General features: G+C 46.6%; 4 protein-coding genes and 2 non-coding genes across 6 annotated transcripts; 4 read left to right on the top strand and 2 right to left on the bottom strand.

Moving 5' to 3' along the window:
* Positions 1–2,034: 2,034 nt before the first annotated feature.
* LOC124348709 lies at positions 2,035–5,856 on the top strand. The gene has a single exon (XM_046798984.1). It carries the CDS (start codon positions 2,035–2,037, stop codon positions 5,854–5,856), a length of 3,822 nt encoding a protein of 1,273 aa, XP_046654940.1.
* Positions 5,857–6,452: 596 nt separating this feature from the next.
* Positions 6,453–7,731, top strand: LOC124351020 (stromal membrane-associated protein 1-like). The gene is made up of 6 exons (XM_046801771.1): positions 6,453–6,602; positions 6,665–6,754; positions 6,824–6,867; positions 7,010–7,149; positions 7,215–7,507; positions 7,573–7,731. The coding sequence occupies exons 1-6, from the start codon at positions 6,554–6,556 to the stop codon at positions 7,635–7,637; spliced, it is 681 nt and encodes a 226-aa protein (XP_046657727.1). The 5' UTR covers positions 6,453–6,553; the 3' UTR covers positions 7,638–7,731.
* A 4,118-nt stretch (positions 7,732–11,849) lies between these two features.
* Positions 11,850–13,899, bottom strand: LOC124351102 (stromal membrane-associated protein 1-like). The gene is made up of 8 exons (XM_046801867.1): positions 13,833–13,899; positions 13,588–13,739; positions 13,436–13,525; positions 13,323–13,366; positions 13,041–13,180; positions 12,683–12,975; positions 12,360–12,617; positions 11,850–12,294 (listed from the first exon to the last, which is right to left on the bottom strand). Exons 2-7 carry the CDS (start codon positions 13,634–13,636, stop codon positions 12,553–12,555), a joined length of 681 nt encoding a protein of 226 aa, XP_046657823.1. The 5' UTR covers positions 13,637–13,739; positions 13,833–13,899; the 3' UTR covers positions 11,850–12,294; positions 12,360–12,552.
* Positions 13,900–14,243: 344 nt separating this feature from the next.
* Positions 14,244–19,805, top strand: LOC124348708. The gene has a single exon (XM_046798983.1). It carries the CDS (start codon positions 14,244–14,246, stop codon positions 19,803–19,805), a length of 5,562 nt encoding a protein of 1,853 aa, XP_046654939.1.
* Positions 19,806–21,081: 1,276 nt separating this feature from the next.
* Trnaf-gaa lies at positions 21,082–21,154 on the bottom strand. The gene has a single exon. It is a non-coding gene; the product is annotated as a tRNA-Phe (tRNA).
* Positions 21,155–21,306: 152 nt separating this feature from the next.
* Positions 21,307–21,378, top strand: Trnap-agg. Its single transcript has one exon. It is a non-coding gene; the product is annotated as a tRNA-Pro (tRNA).
* Positions 21,379–22,866: the final 1,488 nt, after the last annotated feature.

Here is a 22,866-nt window from a genome sequence, read left to right as displayed (position 1 = left end):
CTTTCGCTTTACTAAACTATTTAATTATTAGGAACCAAAATATACACAAGTCCATTACTGACTTTCTAGTCGTTCCAGTCAGCTGCTTACAACAGCTGATGCAGCCATTCATTTCAGGTTCTCGTATAGTGAGAACATTTGGTCCTTCGAACCGGAGTTGAATTCTCTACAGCTCCATACAAGATTTATTTCATCTTTATGTTCACTGGTTCAGCCTGTTGAGTCTTACGGCCGTTATCCCAGCTCGCTTCTTATCATCTCGTAGCACGTCGGTGCACCTTATTTCGGCCCCAACATGGATGGTGGCTCGCAAGTCCTGGAGGAAGAAGCTATCGACGAGGCCATCTTAAGACTAGCAGCCTTAAAGTCAAGAAGATCGACGTTGCGTCGCCAGATCACGATGACCAACAGACAGATCGAGTCTTTGATCAGTGTAAGGGGTTCAAGAAGAGCCTTGCGCGGATGTCTACGCCACGTTGAAGAGTTGCTGCTGGAGAGTACACGGTTGCATTCCGAGATATTATCGATCGAAGACAACGACGCGGAGGCCGAAAGACAAGATTCTAATCATTTAGGCTATATCACGCGTTCGAGTGATCTGGCCATTGCTGCGCAAGTCTATTTGAACAGTCGAGATGGAGACGCCGAGTCGGTCATCGGACAAAACATCATCCCGAACCCAGCGCCTGTAATCCCAGCGCCTGTAATCCCAGCGCCTGTAATCCCAGCGCCTGTAATCGACCCAGTGGAAGCACAGGGAAGAGAACGTGCTCGTCAGGAAGAGGTTGCCAACGCATTGATGAGAGCAGAACAAGCTCGTGAACGAATGGATAGGGCTTGGGAGGAAGCGGATGAGGCTCAAAATGCTCTCAGGTCTCTGGGAATAGAGAATCCAAGAAGGAATCAGCTGCCCGAAGAGGACCGGTTTACGTCAGTTAGTCAACACCCTATTACTCCAGCCGAAGATGGATCGGAGCAGCAACGCCGACTGAACATCAACAACAATCAAGAGAATCCTGACACCTGGATCGACCTATACAGTGCGGGCCTGCTTCCACCCGTCGTTGCCACTCATAGCACGCGTTCATCAGTGTCGGCCGAGCTAGAGTCTTTCGAAGGAAAGGCACTCGAATGGTTCTCTTGGATTGATCTATTCAGAGCACTAGTACATGACACTCCTAAGTCAGCTGGTGAGAAGTTGGCGCTTTTGAAGAGATACTTACGCGGGGACTGTTTGGATTTAGTCTACGGTCTAGGAGGTGGTGAACCAGCGTACATTGAAGCTCTTGTGCGTCTGAAGCAGACTTGCGGAAGACGTGACGTCATGAGAGCAGCCCATCATCAAGCCATCGGGAAACTCGAACCAAAGCAGGACCCGGGATCATTCAAGCGATTTGCGGAGAGGATCCGCACTCATCTATTTGACCTCAGCAGGATCGGGGAGACCGGCACAACGGATCTGATCGAGAAAATTTGCCTGAAGCTTCAGTTGCACAATCGATTGGCCTGGAATGAAGGGAGACGAGGACGGATTGAAGATCGGAGCCTGAATGATTTCGGTATGTGGCTGTGTTCTCGCGCCTCCGCGTATCAAAACGCGTTCAGCATAGCAGCAGACCAGGTCAATCCAAACTCGAGCAAGCTATCCAATCAGAAACGTCAAGCCCGGACAAATCAAAGTTCGACCAAGTCATTTGACGGGCAGAAAAAGGAGTCTAGTCGTTTTAACGGTAAACCGTTCTGTTTCAAATGTGAGAAGGAGCATCGATTGGTTGATTGTGAAGATTTTAAATCGCTTTCCGTCGGGGAACGTCTTACATTTTGCATGCGTCGACGTCTTTGCTTCTACTGCTTTTCAACCAAGCATTCAGTTCGTGAGTGCGACAGACGGAAGATATGCAAGCATGCCGGTTGCGGTTTTTATCATCATCAGTTGCTGCATAGTTCCACCAAGGAAGGTTCGCCGTCGGAAAAGGAGAGTGAAGAGAAAGCAAGACCTACGACAGCGAGGACTGGTGCCCCCAACGCGTAGCCATGGGTATGCTGCGACTACCAGTAATGGCTGAAGATGGCAGTTGGGTTTTAGCCAACATTTTTATCGACGAAGGAAGCGACACGACTTTAATGCGTAGTGCATTCGCCAAGGTGCTGAAGCTTCGTGGGCCACCTCAGTTTCTAACCGTGGACGGAGCCGGTGGAGTAATCACTCGTCATCGTTCGAGTAGGATCCAGTTTCGAGTTCAAGCTGCTGATGGAGATATCCTGTCTCTGGAAGGATCCACTATGAAGAAGGTGGCTAGTCCAACACCGGTGACAGACTGGAATAAAGAAAAGGTCCAATGGCCTCACCTGGCGAGTCTCCCGCTCGGAGAGACAGGAGGAGGAGTTGACATTTTAGTTGGATTAGATCATGCCCATCTAGTAGCGGTCATTGAATCAAGAGTCGGATTGGAGAAAGAACCTATTGCCTCCAAGACGGCGTTCGGGTGGATCGTTCGAGGCGTTATTGAAGGTCGAGTAAACGTTACATCCGTTCGGAGCTGCAAGATATCCGGAAGCGCCTCGTTAGCCAATCTCGCCACGGAAATGCGTCGGTTTTGTGATACTGAAGACTATGGAACCGAACATCAGATTGGGTGTGTCTCACCTGAGAATAAACGAGCTCTCGAGATCGTCCAGGAGAAGACGAAACGATTGGAGGTTGGTTACGAGGTACCAATCATCTGGCGTGAAGGAGAGCCCAACTTGGACAGCAATCGTCCGATGGCGGAGAATAGATTCCGGAGCTTGCTGAACCGTTTCAGACGTCAACCGGAGTTCGAGAGGGACTATCGAGCGGCCATTCAGAAATACCTAGATCAAGGTTATGCATCCCGTGTTCCAGATCCGGCCAGCGCTCTATACTTTCTAGCACATCATGGAGTATATAAAGGGACGAAACTACGAGTAGTTTACGACGCCGCCGCCGCCTTCAAAGGAAAATGTCTGAACGACGCCATCATCAGTGGTCCCGGCTTGCAGCCATCATTGGCTGCGGTCATCATCCGTTTCCGTGAAGGAGAGATTGCCTGGGCCTCAGATATTGAGGCCATGTTCAGCCGTTTTCGTCTTTCTAGTGAAGATCGTAACTACTTCTGCTTTTTATGGCAGGAGAAGGACGCTGCCGAGCTAATTGTTTGTCGAATGGATCGACTCCCATTCGGAGTCAACTGTTCACCGTTTGTAGCTATCTACACCGTCCGTCGCATTTTAGAAGACGCCGGAGTGCCAGAAAGTGTGATTCAAGCCGTCAAGGAAAGAATGTACGTCGACGACTATTTGGGTTCCGCTCCATCAGTAAAGGAAGCAGTTGAAGAAGCCGTTACCGTCAAGGATGCATTGGCCAACTCGGACCTTAACCTCCAAAGCTGGTTTTCAAATTCCATTGACTTCCTGCGAGCAGTGTCAAGAACGGAGCCGGAACCTGATTCAATCTCTGCTCATCCGCTCACGGGTGAGAACACAGAAAAGGTGCTCGGAATCGTCTGGGATCCAAAGGCTGATCTGCTGGGATTCAAGGTGGACAAAATGCTCGATTCTTCCTTTTCAAGAGTTGATTTGGTCAGCAAAGTGGCCAGCGTCTTCGATCCGTTGGGTACAGCATCGCCCTTTATCGTCAAGGCTAAGATCCGTTTGAGAATTTTGGGTCTCAAAGGGCTCGGATGGACGGATTTAATTACTGGTGACGACGAAATTTGGTGGAGAAAATGGTTTCTCTCTTTAGAGCAGCTCAACACGAGGAAAATGCCACGATGTCTGTTTCCCGATCGAGCCCAGATCTCCACGGTTGATATTCACGCCTTTGGAGACGCTTCGGAAGAAGCCTATGCTGCCGTTATCTACCTTCGCGTTGTCTACTCAGATGGCAGGATACTGGTACGTCAAGTCAAGGCAGCGAATAAGATCGCCCCGAAGAAAACTATTTCAGTTCCCAAGCTGGAATTGAATGCTGCGTTACTAGCTGCTCGTCTTCTCCGAACGGTTCATTCCATCCTCAAGCCAATGATTCAACGGCGTTTTCTCTGGACGGATAGCAGTACGGTCCGGAATTGGATCCGGGCGACCGCAGCTTACTACCAAGTCTTCGTGAGCAATCGCGTCGGAGAAATTCAGACCATCACGGAGCCAGAAGAGTGGCGTTTTATTCCAGGAGTATTAAACCCAGCCGATCTCGCCACCCGCTCATCGATTGATGAACAGCCAATTCCGTCCATGTGGTTGGACGGACCGGAATTCTTAATGCAATCGGAAGATAGCTGGCCAGTGGATCTCCCATGGATGGCCGTAACTGAAGAAATGCGCTCGAGCCGTTCATATTCTGCCGCCGTAAAGAAGGATACTGGTCATTGGAAGGAGATTCAAATAGGACCCGGCGACATTCCAGCCCTATCCAAGCTGGACGAGAAATATCAGGAGCTGGTCAAGGCGTGTCAGTCGAAGGTGTACGAAAAGGAGTTGCATCGTCTCAAGAAGGGCAAACCGCTCCATTCTACTTCGAGTCTGTTGGCCTTGGCTCCTGTGCTCGGTCCAGATGGCGTGCTACGGCTTGGAGGACGGGCTGGACGCGCAAAACTACCATACGACCAGTTACATCCACCTCTGCTTCCCGGGAGTCATCCATTCACCGAGAAAATCATCATCGCCTTTCATGAACATCTTAAGCATGTTGGTACGGACTTCCTACTATCTTATATTCGCCAGCATTTTTGGATAACGAGCGGGCGAGAAGCAATAAAACGGATCCGACGGAATTGCGTTATTTGTCGAAGAAACCGAGCGCAACCTGGCGAGCAGTTGATGGGAGATCTCCCCGATTCGCGATTGGACTCCGGTTCTCTTCCCTTTACACGGACCGCCGTCGATTTGTTCGGCCCATTTGAAGTCGGTCTCATTCGGAATCGCACGGCCAAACGATGGGGCGTGCTATTTACGTGTATGGTCACCCGAGCAGTTTTTCTGGAGCTCGTCCCATCTCTTTCGACGTCAGATTTTCTTCTAGCATTGAGAAAGTTCATTTCTTTGTATCGAAAGCAGGAAGTCATACATTCCGACAATGGAACCAACTTTGTCGGTGCTGAGCGAGTGTTACGAGAAGCAGTGGAGAAAATGTATGCAGATGAAGCTATTCCAAAATTCCTAAAAGAAGTCAACATCAAATGGACCTTCCAGCCAGCCCAGACCCCACATTTTGGTGGCACGCACGAATCGCTGGTCCGATCCACCAAACGAGCCCTGTGCAACGCCTTAGAGCAAGAAGGGGACAAATTTCGTTACCCAACAGAAGACTTGTTCCGCACATTGCTGTATGAAGTAGCTGGACTTCAAAACCCCCGGCCGTTGACCTACGCTAGCTCGGATCCGGAGGATTTTCGTCCGCTCACTCCGAACGATTTCCTAAATCGGCCGCCGACGTCATATCCACCTGCTGGATCCTTCGACGATGCTTCGCCTCGAGAGCACTATCGCTACCTGCAGCGGGTGCTAAATTTGTTTTGGAGCACGTGGAAAACTACGTATTTGCAGTCGTTAGCTGCAAGAAAGAAGTGGAAGATCAAGCGTCCAAATCTGGAAGTGGGCGACGTCGTATTGGAGATCAACAAGAACTTCCGGCGTGGAGAGTGGAGTATTGGACACGTCGCCAAGGTATTCCCAGGCACAGATGGATGTGTTCGAGCTGTCGATATTCAACTTCCAACCGGAATCTTTCGCCGAGGAATAACTGAACTTTGCCTACTAGAATCCAGCTCGTCCGTCCAACCGGACTCGGGGGAGAATGAATCGGCGAAATCTGTATTATTACAATCTGGCAACGTCTAACTATAATTTGCGCCTCTCTTTATCTCTCCTCCCTTCTTCTTCTTCTCGCTGTCAGTTCCCTCGCCATTTTATCGTCTGCTGAAGCGTGATTTGCATGAGCAGCGTGTAGTTTCTGTTCTCTGACAGACTTGCTTGTTCCCATTCTTGTGGTCAGTTACGATAATTTAGTGATATTTCCGTCATTTGTATCAGGTACAATAATTCCTTGTTCGTTATGTGTGCCTGAATCTAAAACATCATTTATTTATTCAGTTGAAGTCCTTCGTGACATGATTTGATTGTGAGGCATTGTAACTGTCAGGCCTCGTGATTCATGCTCTTTACTTCAAGTCATTGGTAACTTTCCCTTCTTGTCATAACCTACACCTCTTTCTAATTTAATGTTTTCCCTCATACCAGGTGGGTTGTCATATTGTACGAGTGATTATCACCCTCTATTCTTGTACAGTATCCTCAAAAAAAATCCGAATGCGATTTTTTTTGTGGAAACCATCTAGCGGTTGGTGAAGTAAGTAAACATTGCAGAAGTTAAGAATTATGCGGAATTTGTTTGTCAAAAATGGAATGACGAATGGCGTCTGCTTCTATGATTCAGTTAAAAAAGGTTGCCTGTGCCTGTGCTCTGCCCCGGCTCCAAGTTAACGTGCTCTGCCTACACTTCACTTCCGCGGTTCTACGTTGAATGTGACTATGTTAAATGTTACGTGATGGAGACAACAAATATTTCGTCGACTGTGATGCCAAAGGTTTCTTTTTAAATAACAATTTAAGTGTTTTGTTTGTTGCTAAAAGTTGTATTTATATGTAGGACCAAGATGGGATTCATGGAATCTTGGAATTTTCTTATGTATCCGTTGTGCAGGAATTCATCGGAACTTGGGGGTGCACATATCTAGAGGTGTGATAATTAAAACTTGTAAAATGCCAAAGTTTCAAAGCTAAAGGTTTCGTTTGTTTAAACTCATAGTTAAATCAGTCAATTTAGACTCGTGGACCCCAGAACAAGTAGTTGTAAGTATTAACATTTTTTAAATTTTGTATCATTAGTGTAAGCATTAAATTGTATCTCAATTTGACACTATAGTAACACAAGTTTGATCTTTTTAGGCATTTCCTCATCGATGAGTCATTTATTTCTCAAACTACATTACAGTCCCTGCAGCAAATGGAAAAAAGCCGAGCAAGGGCAGTGTATGAAGCCAACCTTCCTGATACTTTTCGAATGCCACAGACAGATTCAACCCTGGAGGGTTTCATAAGAGCAAAATATGAAGCTAAAAAACACATAGCCAAGTAATGCAATTGATTAACTGTTGATTTTATTCTAGTTTTCATTGGAACATCCATATTTTTTTTAGAGAATGGGTTTGTCCACCGACAGTGAAGGTGTCATGGGATGCCGAGATTGAAATGGAAATGAAAGGAAAAAAGGAAGCCAAACGCAAGACCAATGAAAGTCCTGCCACCACCCTCGAGTTTCCTCCTAGCCAACCGTCGTCACGCACTCCTCGGACTGCTGAATCGACGTCGACAATCAGTTCAACTTCCTCATCAGCGGTAAAAGAAGTTAATCTACCGGCTCCGATCGAAGTGCCATCCCTACCTGCACCTACCAAAACTAGCTCGGCCGCTCAAGACCTATTAGGATTAGGTAGATTTTACTTCTACTATGCATAATACGATTGACCACAGTAACGTAAAGTTAATTTTTTACAGATACGGCAATCAACAGCTCAACAGGGAATGATTTATTTGGTGGATTATTAACCAGCTGCCACTAATAATGGTAGTACTAACAATGTAATGGGAGGAGCCTCGAAAAATGCCGACGAAGACAGTTTTTTCAACCAGAAAACACCCAGTACAACGGAGAAACGCATATTGGACAAGAATTCATTATTACCCTGTATAACCAGGGCGGTGCAACCACTTCTACTGCTGTTCCACCCATGCAAAATATGTTTGCTTCTCAAGGTAGTGGAAAACATTTAAATATTTGGACGTTCCCGTTAAAAACAAAAAAATGTTTTCATTTACAGGAGTTTATTGGACTCCTCAACCGTCATACATACCCAATCCTTCAATGAATCAATCGGCATTTGGATCGTCTCCGTCAATGAATCAAACAAACTGCATGATGGCTCTACGCTGTTGGATGATGCGGATCGCCGCCGGCCTCATTCAAATTGAAAACGTCGGACCCGTCGGCCTATCCGTTTTATTTATGCGGAGTGACAGCGTCGGCGCCGCTGGATCATCTCCGTTCAACACGCCGGATATTAAGTCGAGTTCGCTGAGGAAATTCAACTGGAACAGCAGCAGCCGCAGCTCGTCGGCCGACCGGATCGGCTCCATCGATTTGTCATCCGCACCGCAGACTCCGCTCTCACCTGATCCACCGTCACCTGTCGTCATGCGTCAACCATCCGCATCGTCGATGCCGTTGGAGGAGCGACAGACGAGTTTTGATTTGGGATCCTTCGGCCGTCTTGTTCACGCCGGCCGAAACGTTGCAGATCGCCATCCACAAGGCGGCAATTAAAGCCTAGCTGAGTCGCCAAATGTCGGGGCGAAACATTGGCGATCCTTCGTCGCCATCGTTGGCTCCTTAATCGCCAGGGGCCAACAAGAAAACTCATCCGCTGGATGGAGCCATTAAGCCTGAAAAGGCCAATCCGCTGGTGGAAGCCGTCCAGAAGAATCCGCCTCAACTTATCCGGGCTAAAACGTCGCCCAAATTGACTCCACCTGCATCCGCTTTCAACTTTAAATCCGCACCCATCGTGTCTCCTCCTTCTCCTCTGGTTACCAATCTGCCGGAAGCCCCTCTAAAGAAAGCAGCCGATCCGCCAGTGGCGCTAGTCGAGTCGGAATCCAGCGACAAGTCCAGTTCAGTTCCTTCCGTCGAACCGGCGGAGGCTCAGACAATTCCGCCTCTATTAAATCCAGCGATTCAAAAGGAATTGCAAAAGGCGGAGCAATATATCAAGGCGGCCATGGCTCCTATTCCCAGCTGGAAGGAGCGGGCCCGTCGCAGCAACACTGTGGATTTCTCTTCCGGCCCTGGATCGTCTTGGCGACCGGTCCAGGCTCCATCGCAGATGACAATCAAGACGGAAAACGACCACAATCTCTTCCAGAAGAACGCCGAGTCACATTCTACCGGATTGGGCCGTTCTCTGCCTTCCGATCCTTCCGGCGGAGGCATGTGGACCAACAAATTTCAAACATCCGCTCTTCGTTCGAGTCGCGACCGAATTCGACGGCCACAACTCCGACGCAGAGCCGCAGCCGCCGGTCGAGTGCGGATGACAATCAAGCCCAGGTCCCATCCATCACAGCCGGTCTTCATTTACAGTTCCAGATTAAACCGGAATCGGAGAAGTCGACCACGCCCCAATCGCCAGTGATTCCTCCCAAAACGAAGAAACCTTTAGCTATCCAGCCGGAAGTGAAACAATCGCCGTAACTGGCTCAGAAACAATTCAAACCTTCTCTGCCGGAAGTGAAACAACAGCCACCACCCAAACCAATCAAACCGATTGAAGAGCCGGCGAAACCTTCCACTAGCAAATTGCCTCCGCCGGAAGGCATCAGATAATATGCGGATGATCCCAACTGCATTGCCGCAGGCCAGTCAGATCAACGGAGCCGTCAGAAGTTCTTCCGTCGGAGGGACATCCGCACTGTCTCCACTGGTCATTCGGAAGCGGATTCTGTTGCCGCTCTACGTCATTCTGCCCAAGCCCTACACCAGTCTCCCTACTGTCAGATTTGCAATATAATATCATATTTCTATACATAGTATTTTGTACTGTTTGTTTCTGAAATAAAAAGATATTTAAAACAAAATTTTCGTTTCATGACTTTTTGTATTTCAATACTTTGTCCAATGCCCTTCATTTTCAACAACAAGACGAAGACGGTTGATCATGGAAAGAGCAAGTTTTCGCCAATAGTTTGCATTGTTTCTGTAACCCTCCCAAATAGAATTTGCCCTCTCAAAAACTTCGTCGTCAGTACGGGGTCGAAAAAACTCGCAGTCTTTAACGATGTCACCCCAAACGTTCTCGATCGGGTTGAGATCTGCCCCCTTAGCCGGCCAGGGAAGAACATCTAATTCTGGATGATCTTCAAACCAATGCTTGATGATATTGGCTCCATGAATGGGAGACTTATCGTGGACAAACGGAATGCGCATCCCTTCTGGAAATCTAAGATGAACTGAAGGAAGTAAGGTGTCTCCCAGGATTTCCATATATTTTTCAGAGTTGAATTTTCCGTGAATGCGGACGAAATCGCCGGCCCCCCTTGCGGAAAACCATGCCCAGACGGGAACAGATTTTCTTCCACTCCGGTCTTTTATCTGGACGTGGTTTTTGTCGAAACGGGTCCCATCAAGCCGGTAAACAAACACTCGTCCACACTCGTCCGATCTAACATGAATTTGCTATTAGATTCAGATTATGTATTACAAATAAATGTATCTTAACATTACCCAAAGGTTTTTTCGTCCGTGAAAATTGCATTTTCCCAATACGCTTCGGGTGCGTTCGCAAAATGGAACGCAAACTCTAAGCGCAAATTTGCGTGCTGTGGCGTTAAAAATAATTTACGCGCAGCACGCCTGGGATGAATATTCCTTTTTTTAAGAACACTTATGATCGTGTTTGGTGACACAACAACACCGACGACATCTACGACATTTAAACAATGTTAATTATATTTCATGCGATCATATAACATTAAACTTGCCTGCGATTTCTTGCGCTGTTGTGATAGGTTTTGCAGCGACCGCCTGAACGATATTTTCTTCATCTGCAGGTGTCAATTTTCTGGGTCTACCGGAACCCCTTTGCCTAATTATTTCCCCTGTTTCGCGATAACGTGTTTGCCATAAAGATACGGTACTACACGATATTCCCATACGCTCACTTATAAAAGAAACGGTTCTACCACATTCCGTAAACGCAATAATACTTGCGCGTTCCTGATCGTTTAAATGTTTTCGGCCACGATCAGCACGAAACATGGTGACGAATGAAATACCTGTTAAATACTAACTTTAGCCGATATTTTTCTAACGACTGAACGACCCCCCCACCCCCCTTGCTCCATTTCTATACGACCTTGATGCGAGCAATATTGGGATAGGTAAAGTCAGGTTATTTTACGGGGTATGGGTGAGTAAACTATGGCCTAGCTATATGTATGACCTTCGTTAGTTAATTCTTATAACATTATTTTGATTGAGTGGCCTTGGCCACGTCCGGTGCAAAAATATACTTAGAAACTATACCATTTCTGACTTGTAAACGCATATTATTTTCTTTTCTATTTTCAACCCCCATACCCTTTGTGACGGTAGAAAAAGGGTGTGAGAACACGGTAGACTATAAAAAGGTGAAACTCGTCGTGAGTCCCATCACCATTCTTGAACATGTCACAACAACAGTTGTTCGCCGTGCAGTTTGCATCATCATCTTTTTCTTTCTGGAAAAATTGTATTTTCATCGATGACCATAGATTTGGGTATTTGTAAATTTGATTTGTGTGATTCGGTTATTGATTTGATTTTATAATATTTTTTAAATTTCAGATTGAATGCAGCAGGAGATTTAATTTCAATTCCAATGCGCTATTCCCGTCAAAGATCGGTGCTGGTTACCGGGTGCGTGTCATACGATTGCCCACGAGAGATCCACCACGTTGAAGAACCTCGCAGCATCAACCAGTATTTGGGTGTTTTGCAAAACGTTGCTGCTGTCGGGAGAACCATCGTCCATTTCAGGAGTCCCATTCATTCATCCAAAAGAGTGAAAACATGGATTGCATCCCAGGACATGTCAAGCATATTGTGGCCAACGCAAAGTACGGAAATCATGCCAATGACATCCATTTGGCGGAATTTCATCAAAGAATTCAACATGACCAATCCGGGGATAGGTAATTTCAATGAATTGTGGGGCGAAATTGAATCGTCCTGGTTATCTTTCGTGGAAAATGAATATTATGTATTGTCTGCCACTGTAGGATATTTATGGCTTGATTTAAGCAATATAGTGGAAGAATACAATGCAAACAAATGAATTGAACTGTGTGTTTTGGTAGAATTCGGAGATTCCATTAAGAGAGAGCAACAACAGACAAGAGCCAAAAATGATTTACAGTCTTCTTATTAATAATAAAGCAAACATTACACAAAAAATATTACAATAAAAAGAAATATTGTTGTAGGAAGGGGCAGATTGTTTAAGGGATGAGGCTGAATGACGTAGGCTGGGGCACTGTTCAGTAGACTGGGACTAGGTGCAGTAGCACCGCGACAGCGTAGAGCCATCATGCAGTTTGTTTGATTCATTGACGGAGACGATCCAAATGCCGATTGATTCATTGAAGGATTGGGTATGTATGACGGTTGAGGAGTCGAATAAACTCCTGAAAATGAAAAGAGTTTTTTGTTTTGAATGGGAACGTCGAAATATTTCAATGTTTTCCACTACCTTAAGAAGCAAATATATTTTGCATAGGTGGAACAGCAACAGAAGTGGTTGCACCGCCCTGGTTATACAGGGTAATAATGAATTCTGGTCCAATATGCGTTTCTCCGTTGTACTGGGTGTTTTCTGGTTGAAAAAACTGTCTTCGTCGGCATTTTTCGAGGCTCCTCCCATTACATTGTTAGTACTACCATTATTAGTGGCAGCTGGTTAATAATCCACCAAATAAATCATTCCCTGTTGAGCTGTTGATTGCCGTATCTGTAAAAAATTAACTTTACGTTACTGTGGTCAATCGTATTATGCATAGTAGAAGTAAAATCTACCTAATCCTAATAGGTCTTGAGCGGCCGAGCTAGTTTTGGTAGGTGCAGGTAGGGATGGCACTTCGATCGGAGCCGGTAGATTAACTTCTTTTACCGCTGATGAGGAAGTTGAACTGATTGTCGACGTCGATTCAGCAGTCCGAGGAGTGCGTGACGACGGTTGGCTAGGAGGAAACTCGAGGGTGGTGGCAGGACTTTCATTGGTCTTGCGTTTGGCTTCCTTTTTTCCTTTCATTTCCATTTCAATCTCGGCATCCCATGACACCTTCACTGTCGGTGGACAAACCCATTCTCTAAAAAAAATATGGATGTTCCAATGAAAACTAGAATAAAATCAACAGTTAATCAATTGCATTACTTGGCTATGTGTTTTTTAGCTTCATATTTTGCTCTTATGAAACCCTCCAGGGTTGAATCTGTCTGTGGCATTCGAAAAGTATCAGGAAGGTTGGCTTCATACACTGCCCTTGCTCGGCTTTTTTCCATTTGCTGCAGGGACTGTAATGTAGTTTGAGAAATAAATGACTCATCGATGAGGAAATGCCTAAAAAGATCAAACTTGTGTTACTATAGTGTCAAATTGAGATACAATTTAATGCTTACACTAATGATACAAAATTTAAAAAATGTTAATACTTACAACTACTTGTTCTGGGGTCCACGAGTCTAAATTGACTGATTTAACTATGAGTTTAAACAAACGAAACCTTTAGCTTTGAAACTTTGGCATTTTACAAGTTTTAATTATCACACCTCTAGATATGTGCACCCCCAAGTTCCGATGAAATCCTGCACAACGGATACATAAGAAAATTCCAAGATTCCATGAAGCCCATCTTGGTCCTAGATATAAATACAATTTTTAGCAACAGAAAAATCACTTAAGTTGTTATTTAAAAAGAAACCTTTGGCATCACAGTCAAAGCAATATTTGTTGTCTTCATCACGTAACATTCAACACAGTCACATTCAACGTAGAGCCGCGGAAGTGAAGTTTAGGCAGGGGCACGTTAACTTGGAGCCGGGGCAGAGCACAGGCACAGGCAACCACTTTTAACTTAATCATAGAAGCAGACGCCATTCGTCATTCCATTTTTGAGTTTTGACAGCAAATTCCGCACAATTCTTAACTTCTGCAATGTTTACTTACTTCACCAACCGCTAGATGGTTTCCACAAAAAAAATCGCATTCGGATTTTTTTTGAGGATACTGTACATGAGTATCCTGTTATTCTCAGGTATTATTACGCCTCATAATTTATTTCCCTTTCGCTTTACTAAACTATTTAATTATTAGGAACCAAAATATACACAAGTCCATTACTGACTTTCTAGTCGTTCCAGTCAGCTGCTTACAACAGCTGATGCAGCCATTCATTTCAGGTTCTCGTATAGTGAGAACATTTGGTCCTTCGAACCGGAGTTGAATTCTCTACAGCTCCATACAAAATTTATTTCATCTTTATGTTCACTGGTTCAGCCTGTTGAGTCTTACGGCCGTTATCCCAGCTCGCTTCTTATCATCTCGTAGCACGTCGGTGCACCTTATTTCGGCCCCAACATGGATGGTGGCTCGCAAGTCCTGGAGGAAGAAGCTATCGACGAGGCCATCTTAAGACTAGCAGCCTTAAAGTCAAGAAGATCGACGTTGCGTCGCCAGATCACGATGACCAACAGACAGATCGAGTCTTTGATCAGTGTAAGGGGTTCAAGAAGAGCCTTGCGCGGATGTCTACGCCACGTTGAAGAGTTGCTGCTGGAGAGTACACGGTTGCATTCCGAGATATTATCGATCGAAGACAACGACGCGGAGGCCGAAAGACAAGATTCTAATCATTTAGGCTATATCACGCGTTCGAGTGATCTGGCCATTGCTGCGCAAGTCTATTTGAACAGTCGAGATGGAGACGCCGAGTCGGTCATCGGACAAAACATCATCCCGAACCCAGCGCCTGTAATCCCAGCGCCTGTAATCCCAGCGCCTGTAATCCCAGCGCCTGTAATCGACCCAGTGGAAGCACAGGGAAGAGAACGTGCTCGTCAGGAAGAGGTTGCCAACGCATTGATGAGAGCAGAACAAGCTCGTGAACGAATGGATAGGGCTTGGGAGGAAGCGGATGAGGCTCAAAATGCTCTCAGGTCTCTGGGAATAGAGAATCCAAGAAGGAATCAGCTGCCCGAAGAGGACCGGTTTACGTCAGTTAGTCAACACCCTATTACTCCAGCCGAAGATGGATCGGAGCAGCAACGCCGACTGAACATCAACAACAATCAAGAGAATCCTGACACCTGGATCGACCTATACAGTGCGGGCCTGCTTCCACCCGTCGTTGCCACTCATAGCACGCGTTCATCAGTGTCGGCCGAGCTAGAGTCTTTCGAAGGAAAGGCACTCGAATGGTTCTCTTGGATTGATCTATTCAGAGCACTAGTACATGACACTCCTAAGTCAGCTGGTGAGAAGTTGGCGCTTTTGAAGAGATACTTACGCGGGGACTGTTTGGATTTAGTCTACGGTCTAGGAGGTGGTGAACCAGCGTACATTGAAGCTCTTGTGCGTCTGAAGCAGACTTTCGGAAGACGTGACGTCATGAGAGCAGCCCATCATCAAGCCATCGGGAAACTCGAACCAAAGCAGGACCCGGGATCATTCAAGCGATTTGCGGAGAGGATCCGCACTCATCTATTTGACCTCAGCAGGATCGGGGAGACCGGCACAACGGATCTGATCGAGAAAATTTGCCTGAAGCTTCAGTTGCACGATCGATTGGCCTGGAATGAAGGGAGACGAGGACGGATTGAAGATCGGAGCCTGAATGATTTCGGTATGTGGCTGTGTTCTCGCGCCTCCGCGTATCAAAACGCGTTCAGCATAGCAGCAGACCAGGTCAATCCAAACTCGAGCAAGCTATCCAATCAGAAACGTCAAGCCCGGACAAATCAAAGTTCGACCAAGTCATTTGACGGGCAGAAAAAGGAGTCTAGTCGTTTTAACGGTAAACCGTTCTGTTTCAAATGTGAGAAGGAGCATCGATTGGTTGATTGTGAAGATTTTAAATCGCTTTCCGTCGGGGAACGTCTTACATTTTGCATGCGTCGACGTCTTTGCTTCTACTGCTTTTCAACCAAGCATTCAGTTCGTGAGTGCGACAGACGGAAGATATGCAAGCATGCCGGTTGCGGTTTTTATCATCATCAGTTGCTGCATAGTTCCACCAAGGAAGGTTCGCCGTCGGAAAAGGAGAGTGAAGAGAAAGCAAGACCTACGACAGCGAGGACTGGTGCCCCCCAACGCGTAGCCATGGGTATGCTGCGACTACCAGTAATGGCTGAAGATGGCAGTTGGGTTTTAGCCAACATTTTTATCGACGAAGGAAGCGACACGACTTTAATGCGTAGTGCATTCGCCAAGGTGCTGAAGCTTCGTGGGCCACCTCAGTTTCTAACCGTGGACGGAGCCGGTGGAGTAATCACTCGTCATCGTTCGAGTAGGATCCAGTTTCGAGTTCAAGCTGCTGATGGAGATATCCTGTCTCTGGAAGGATCCACTATGAAGAAGGTGGCTAGTCCAACACCGGTGACAGACTGGAATAAAGAAAAGGTCCAATGGCCTCACCTGGCGAGTCTCCCGCTCGGAGAGACAGGAGGAGGAGTTGACATTTTAGTTGGATTAGATCATGCCCATCTAGTAGCGGTCATTGAATCAAGAGTCGGATTGGAGAAAGAACCTATTGCCTCCAAGACGGCGTTCGGGTGGATCGTTCGAGGCGTTATTGAAGGTCGAGTAAACGTTACATCCGTTCGGAGCTGCAAGATATCCGGAAGCGCCTCGTTAGCCAATCTCGCCACGGAAATGCGTCGGTTTTGTGATACTGAAGACTATGGAACCGAACATCAGATTGGGTGTGTCTCACCTGAGAATAAACGAGCTCTCGAGATCGTCCAGGAGAAGACGAAACGATTGGAGGTTGGTTACGAGGTACCAATCATCTGGCGTGAAGGAGATCCCAACTTGGACAGCAATCGTCCGATGGCGGAGAATAGATTCCGGAGCTTGCTGAACCGTTTCAGACGTCAACCGGAGTTCGAGAGGGACTATCGAGCGGCCGTTCAGAAATACCTAGATCAAGGTTATGCATCCCGTGTTCCAGATCCGGCCAGCGCTCTATACTTTCTAGCACATCATGGAGTATATAAAGGGACGAAACTACGAGTAGTTTACGACGCCGCCGCCGCCTTCAAAGGAAAATGTCTGAACGACGCCATCATCAGTGGTCCCGCCTTGCAGCCATCATTGGCTGCGGTCATCATCCGTTTCCGTGAAGGAGAGATTGCCTGGGCCTCAGATATTGAGGCCATGTTCAGCCGTTTTCGTCTTTCTAGTGAAGATCGTAACTACTTCTGCTTTTTATGGCAGGAGAAGGACGCTGCCGAGCTAATTGTTTGTCGAATGGATCGACTCCCATTCGGAGTCAACTGTTCACCGTTTGTAGCTATCTACACCGTCCGTCGCATTTTAGAAGACGCCGGAGTGCCAGAAAGTGTGATTCAAGCCGTCAAGGAAAGAATGTACGTCGACGACTATTTGGGTTCCGCTCCATCAGTAAAGGAAGCAGTTGAAGAAGCCGTTACCGTCAAGGATGCATTGGCCAACTCGGACCTTAACCTCCAAAGCTGGTTTTCAAATTCCATTGACTTCCTGCGAGCAGTGTCAAGAACGGAGCCGGAACCTGATTCAATCTCTGCTCATCCGCTCACGGGTGAGAACACAGAAAAGGTGCTCGGAATCGTCTGGGATCCAAAGGCTGATCTGCTGGGATTCAAGGTGGACAAAATGCTCGATTCTTCCTTTTCAAGAGTTGATTTGGTCAGCAAAGTGGCCAGCGTCTTCGATCCGTTGGGTACAGCATCGCCCTTTATCGTCAAGGCTAAGATCCGTTTGAGAATTTTGGGTCTCAAAGGGCTCGGATGGACGGATTTAATTACTGGTGACGACGAAATTTGGTGGAGAAAATGGTTTCTCTCTTTAGAGCAGCTCAACACGATGAAAATGCCACGATGTCTGTTTCCCGATCGAGCCCAGATCTCCACGGTTGATATTCACGCCTTTGGAGACGCTTCAGAAGAAGCCTATGCTGCCGTTATCTACCTTCGCGTTGTCTACTCAGATGGCAGGATACTGGTACGTCAAGTCAAGGCAGCGAATAAGATCGCCCCGAAGAAAACTATTTCAGTGCCCAAGCTGGAATTGAATGCTGCGTTACTAGCTGCTCGTCTTCTCCGAACGGTTCATTCCATCCTCAAGCCAATGATTCAACGGCGTTTTCTCTGGACGGATAGCAGTACGGTCCGGAATTGGATCCGGGCGACCGCAGCTTACTACCAAGTCTTCGTGAGCAATCGCGTCGGAGAAATTCAGACCATCACGGAGCCAGAAGAGTGGCGTTTTATTCCAGAAGTATTAAACCCAGCCGATCTCGCCACCCGCTCATCGATTGATGAACAGCCAATTCCGTCCATGTGGTTGGACGGACCGGAATTCTTAATGCAATCGGAAGATAGCTGGCCAGTGGATCTCCCATGGATGGCCGTAACTGAAGAAATGCGCTCGAGCCGTTCATATTCTGCCGCCGTAAAGAAGGATACTGGTCATTGGAAGGAGATTCAAATAGGACCCGGCGACATTCCAGCCCTATCCAAGCTGGACGAGAAATATCAGGAGCTGGTCAAGGCGTGTCAGTCGAAGGTGTACGAAAAGGAGTTGCATCGTCTCAAGAAGGGCAAACCGCTCCATTCTACTTCGAGTCTGTTGGCCTTGGCTCCTGTGCTCGGTCCAGATGGCGTGCTACGGCTTGGAGGACGGGCTGGGCGCGCAAAACTACCATACGACCAGTTACATCCACCTCTGCTTCCCGGGAGTCATCCATTCACCGAGAAAATCATCATCGCCTTTCATGAACATCTTAAGCATGTTGGTACGGACTTCCTACTATCTTATATTCGCCAGCATTTTTGGATAACGAGCGGGCGAGAAGCAATAAAACGGATCCGACGGAATTGCGTTATTTGTCGAAGAAACCGAGCGCAACCTGGCGAGCAGTTGATGGGAGATCTCCCTGATTCGCGATTGGACTCCGGTTCTCTTCCCTTTACACGGACCGCCGTCGATTTGTTCGGCCCATTTGAAGTCGGTCTCATTCGGAATCGCACGGCCAAACGATGGGGCGTGCTATTTACGTGTATGGTCACCCGAGCAGTTTTTCTGGAGCTCGTCCCATCTCTTTCGACGTCAGATTTTCTTCTAGCATTGAGAAAGTTCATTTCTTTGTATCGAAAGCCGGAAGTCATACATTCCGACAATGGAACCAACTTTGTCGGTGCTGAGCGAGTGTTACGAGAAGCAGTGGAGAAAATGTATGCAGATGAAGCTATTCCAAAATTCCTAAAAGAAGTCAACATCAAATGGACCTTCCAGCCAGCCCGGACCCCACATTTTGGTGGCACGCACGAATCGCTGGTCCGATCCACCAAACGAGCCCTGTACAACGCCTTAGAGCAAGAAGGGGAAAAATTTCGTTACCCAACAGAAGACTTGTTCCGCACATTGCTGTATGAAGTAGCTGGACTTCAAAACCCCCGGCCGTTGACCTACGCTAGCTCGGATCCGGAGGATTTTCGTCCGCTCACTCCGAACGATTTCCTAAATCGGCCGCCGACGTCTTATCCGCCTGCTGGATCCTTCGACGATGCTTCGCCTCGAGAGCACTATCGCTACCTGCAGCGGGTGCTAAATTTGTTTTGGAGCATGTGGAAAACTACGTATTTGCAGTCGTTAGCTGCAAGAAAGAAGTGGAAGATCAAGCGTCCAAATCTGGAAGTGGGCGACGTCGTATTGGAGATCAACAAGAACTTCCGGCGTGGAGAGTGGAGTATTGGACACGTCGCCAAGGTATTCCCAGGCACAGATGGATGTGTTCGAGCTGTCGATATTCAACTTCCAACCGGAATCTTTCGCCGAGGAATAACTGAACTTTGCCTACTAGAATCCAGCTCGTCCGTCCAACCGGACTCGGGGGAGAATGAATCGGCGAAATCTGTATTATTACAATCTGGCAACGTCTAACTATAATTTGCGCCTCTCTTTATCTCTCCTCCCTTCTTCTTCTTCTCGCTGTCAGTTCCCTCGCCATTTTATCGTCTGCTGAAGCGTGATTTGCATGAGCAGCGTGTAGTTTCTGTTCTCTGACAGACTTGCTTGTTCCCATTCTTGTGGTCAGTTACGATAATTTAGTGATATTTCCGTCATTTGTATCAGGTACAATAATTCCTTGTTCGTTATGTGTGCCTGAATCTAAAACATCATTTATTTATTCAGTTGAAGTCCTTCGTGACATGATTTGATTGTGAGGCATTGTAACTGTCAGGCCTCGTGATTCATGCTCTTTACTTCAAGTCATTGCTAAATTTCCCTTCTTGTCATAACCTACACCTCTTTCTAATTTAATGTTTTCCCTCATACCAGGTGGGTTGTCATATTGTACGAGTGATTATCACCCTCTATTCTTGTACATGAGTATCCTGTTATTCCCAGGTATTATTACGCCTCATAATTTATTTCCCTTTCGCTTTACTAAACTATTTAATTATCAGGAACCAAACTATACACAAGTCCATTACTGACTTTCTAGTCGTTCCAGTCAGCTGCTTACAACAGCTGATGCAGCCATTCATTTCATGTTCTCGTATAGTGAGAACACAAGCAATTCACTTTGGACATGGTGGACAACGCTCTCCCAACTGAGCTATTTCGGCACATTCAAAATGTAAATCAAACAAGAATAGTCGCATTTCATGGGGATGTAGCTCAGATGGTAGAGCGCTCGCTTAGCATGCGAGAAGTACGGGGATCGATACCCTGCATCTCCAGTACCACATGTTTTGCCTAGCATTGCACAATTGCAGACTCTTTACGCCTCATAATGATCAGATGTGACCGTTTTTGCCTGGGACATTACGGGAAATCATCGATACCGACGCTTTGATCTTTTCCAATAATGCAATCTTTTTCGAAATACTGATTTTGACTCTCCCAAATACTACTAGATGGCAGGTACGAAAACTGCCACGCCGTCTGTTGCCTTCCACCCTACCGGGACCAACTCCAGAGGAACTTCCGCACCCCACACGGACCAACATCAAATTGGGATTATCTTTGCTGATTTCCAACTTGTTACTGTAACACCGGAAATATCCGCAAATAAACGAAAAGAATTGAAACAATAGAATTCCTGAATAAAACGTATCTCTCCGTTACCATACCGGGAATCGAACCCGAGCCTCCTGGGTGAAAGCCAGGTATCCTAGCCACTAGACCATATGGGATTTTGAACGAAGATTCCTGCCGAAACCCGGGATCGAACCAGGGACCTTTAGATCTTCAGTCTAACGCTCTCCCAACTGAGCTATTTCGGCACATTAAAAATGTAAATCAAACAAGAATAGTCCGGGTGACGGCCAATCTTTTTCGTCACAGCTACAAAGTGAACCCAATCGCATAACTCAAAAGACAAGCAATTCACTTTGGACATAGACGCTCGAAACACATTTTGACACTCTGTGAACACGGCTCATTGGTCTAGTCGTATGATTCTCGCTTAGGGTGCGAGAGGTCCCGGGTTCGATTCCCGGATGAGCCCTAGAAGATCCATTCTGATTTTATTATTGTTGTCTATAATCACTTCATGTGTGTCATCTGTATTATTACAATCTGGCAACTTCTAACTATAATTTGCGCCTCTCTTTATCTCTCCTCCCTTCTTGTTCTTCTCGCTGTCAGTTCCCTCGCCATTTTATCGTCTGCTGAAGCGTGATTTGCATGAGCAGCGTGTAGTTTCTGTTCTCTGACAGACTTGCTTGTTCCCATTCTTGTGGTCAGTTACGATAATTTAGTGATATTTCCGTCATTTGTATCAGGTACAATAATTCCTTGTTCGTTATGTGTGCCTGAATCTAAAACATCATTTATTTATTCAGTTGAAGTCCTTCGTGACATGATTTGATTGTGAGGCATTGTAACTGTCAGGCCTCGTGATTCATGCTCTTTACTTCAAGTCATTGGTAACTTTCCCTTCTTGTCATAACCTACACCTCTTTCTAATTTAATGTTTTCCCTCATACCAGGTGGGTTGTCATATTGTACGAGTGATTATCACCCTCTATTCTTGTACATGAGTATCCTGTTATTCCCAGGTATTATTACGCCTCATAATTTATTTCCCTTTCGCTTTACTAAACTATTTAATTATTAGGAACCAAAATATACACAAGTCCATTACTGACTTTCTAGTCGTTCCAGTCAGCTGCTTACAACAGCTGATGCAGCCATTCATTTCAGGTTCTCGTATAGTGAGAACATTTGGTCCTTCGAACCGGAGTTGAATTCTCTACAGCTCCATACAAGATTTATTTCATCTTTATGTTCACTGGTTCAGCCTGTTGAGTCTTACGGCCGTTATCCCAGCTCGCTTCTTATCATCTCGTAGCACGTCGGTGCACCTTATTTCGGCCCCAACATGGATGGTGGCTCGCAAGTCCTGGAGGAAGAAGCTATCGACGAGGCCATCTTAAGACTAGCAGCCTTAAAGTCAAGAAGATCGACGTTGCGTCGCCAGATCACGATGACCAACAGACAGATCGAGTCTTTGATCAGTGTAAGGGGTTCAAGAAGAGCCTTGCGCGGATGTCTACGCCACGTTGAAGAGTTGCTGCTGGAGAGTACACGGTTGCATTCCGAGATATTATCGATCGAAGACAACGACGCGGAGGCCGAAAGACAAGATTCTAATCATTTAGGCTATATCACGCGTTCGAGTGATCTGGCCATTGCTGCGCAAGTCTATTTGAACAGTCGAGATGGAGACGCCGAGTCGGTCATCGGACAAAACATCATCCCGAACCCAGCGCCTGTAATCCCAGCGCCTGTAATCCCAGCGCCTGTAATCCCAGCGCCTGTAATCCCAGCGCCTGTAATCGACCCATTGGAAGCACAGGGAAGAGAACGTGCTCGTCAGGAAGAGGTTGCCAACGCATTGATGAGAGCAGAACAAGCTCGTGAACGAATGGATAGGGCTTGGGAGGAAGCGGATGAGGCTCAAAATGCTCTCAGGTCTCTGGGAATAGAGAAT

The sequence above is a fragment of the Daphnia pulicaria genome, chromosome 7 (genome assembly GCF_021234035.1).
Source record: "Daphnia pulicaria isolate SC F1-1A chromosome 7, SC_F0-13Bv2, whole genome shotgun sequence".
Classification (NCBI taxonomy): domain Eukaryota; kingdom Metazoa; phylum Arthropoda; class Branchiopoda; order Diplostraca; family Daphniidae; genus Daphnia; species Daphnia pulicaria.
This window is presented reverse-complemented; position numbering and strand designations above follow the sequence as displayed.

Coding starts and splice junctions, on each gene's coding strand:
- LOC124348709 (XM_046798984.1), top strand. CDS start 2,035: ATGGGTATGCTGCGACTACCAGTAATGGCTGAAGATGGCAGTTGGGTT.
- LOC124351020 (XM_046801771.1), top strand. CDS start 6,554: ATGTTACGTGATGGAGACAACAAATATTTCGTCGACTGTGATGCCAAA. Junction 7,150..7,214: donor GCTAAAAAACACATAGCCAA/GTAATGCAATTG, acceptor TATTTTTTTTAG/AGAATGGGTTTGTCCACCGA. Junction 7,508..7,572: donor TCAAGACCTATTAGGATTAG/GTAGATTTTACT, acceptor AATTTTTTACAG/ATACGGCAATCAACAGCTCA.
- LOC124351102 (XM_046801867.1), bottom strand. CDS start 13,636: ATGTTACGTGATGAAGACAACAAATATTGCTTTGACTGTGATGCCAAA. Junction 13,526..13,587: donor CTTTGACTGTGATGCCAAAG/GTTTCTTTTTAA, acceptor ATTTATATCTAG/GACCAAGATGGGCTTCATGG. Junction 12,618..12,682: donor TCAAGACCTATTAGGATTAG/GTAGATTTTACT, acceptor AATTTTTTACAG/ATACGGCAATCAACAGCTCA.
- LOC124348708 (XM_046798983.1), top strand. CDS start 14,244: ATGGATGGTGGCTCGCAAGTCCTGGAGGAAGAAGCTATCGACGAGGCC.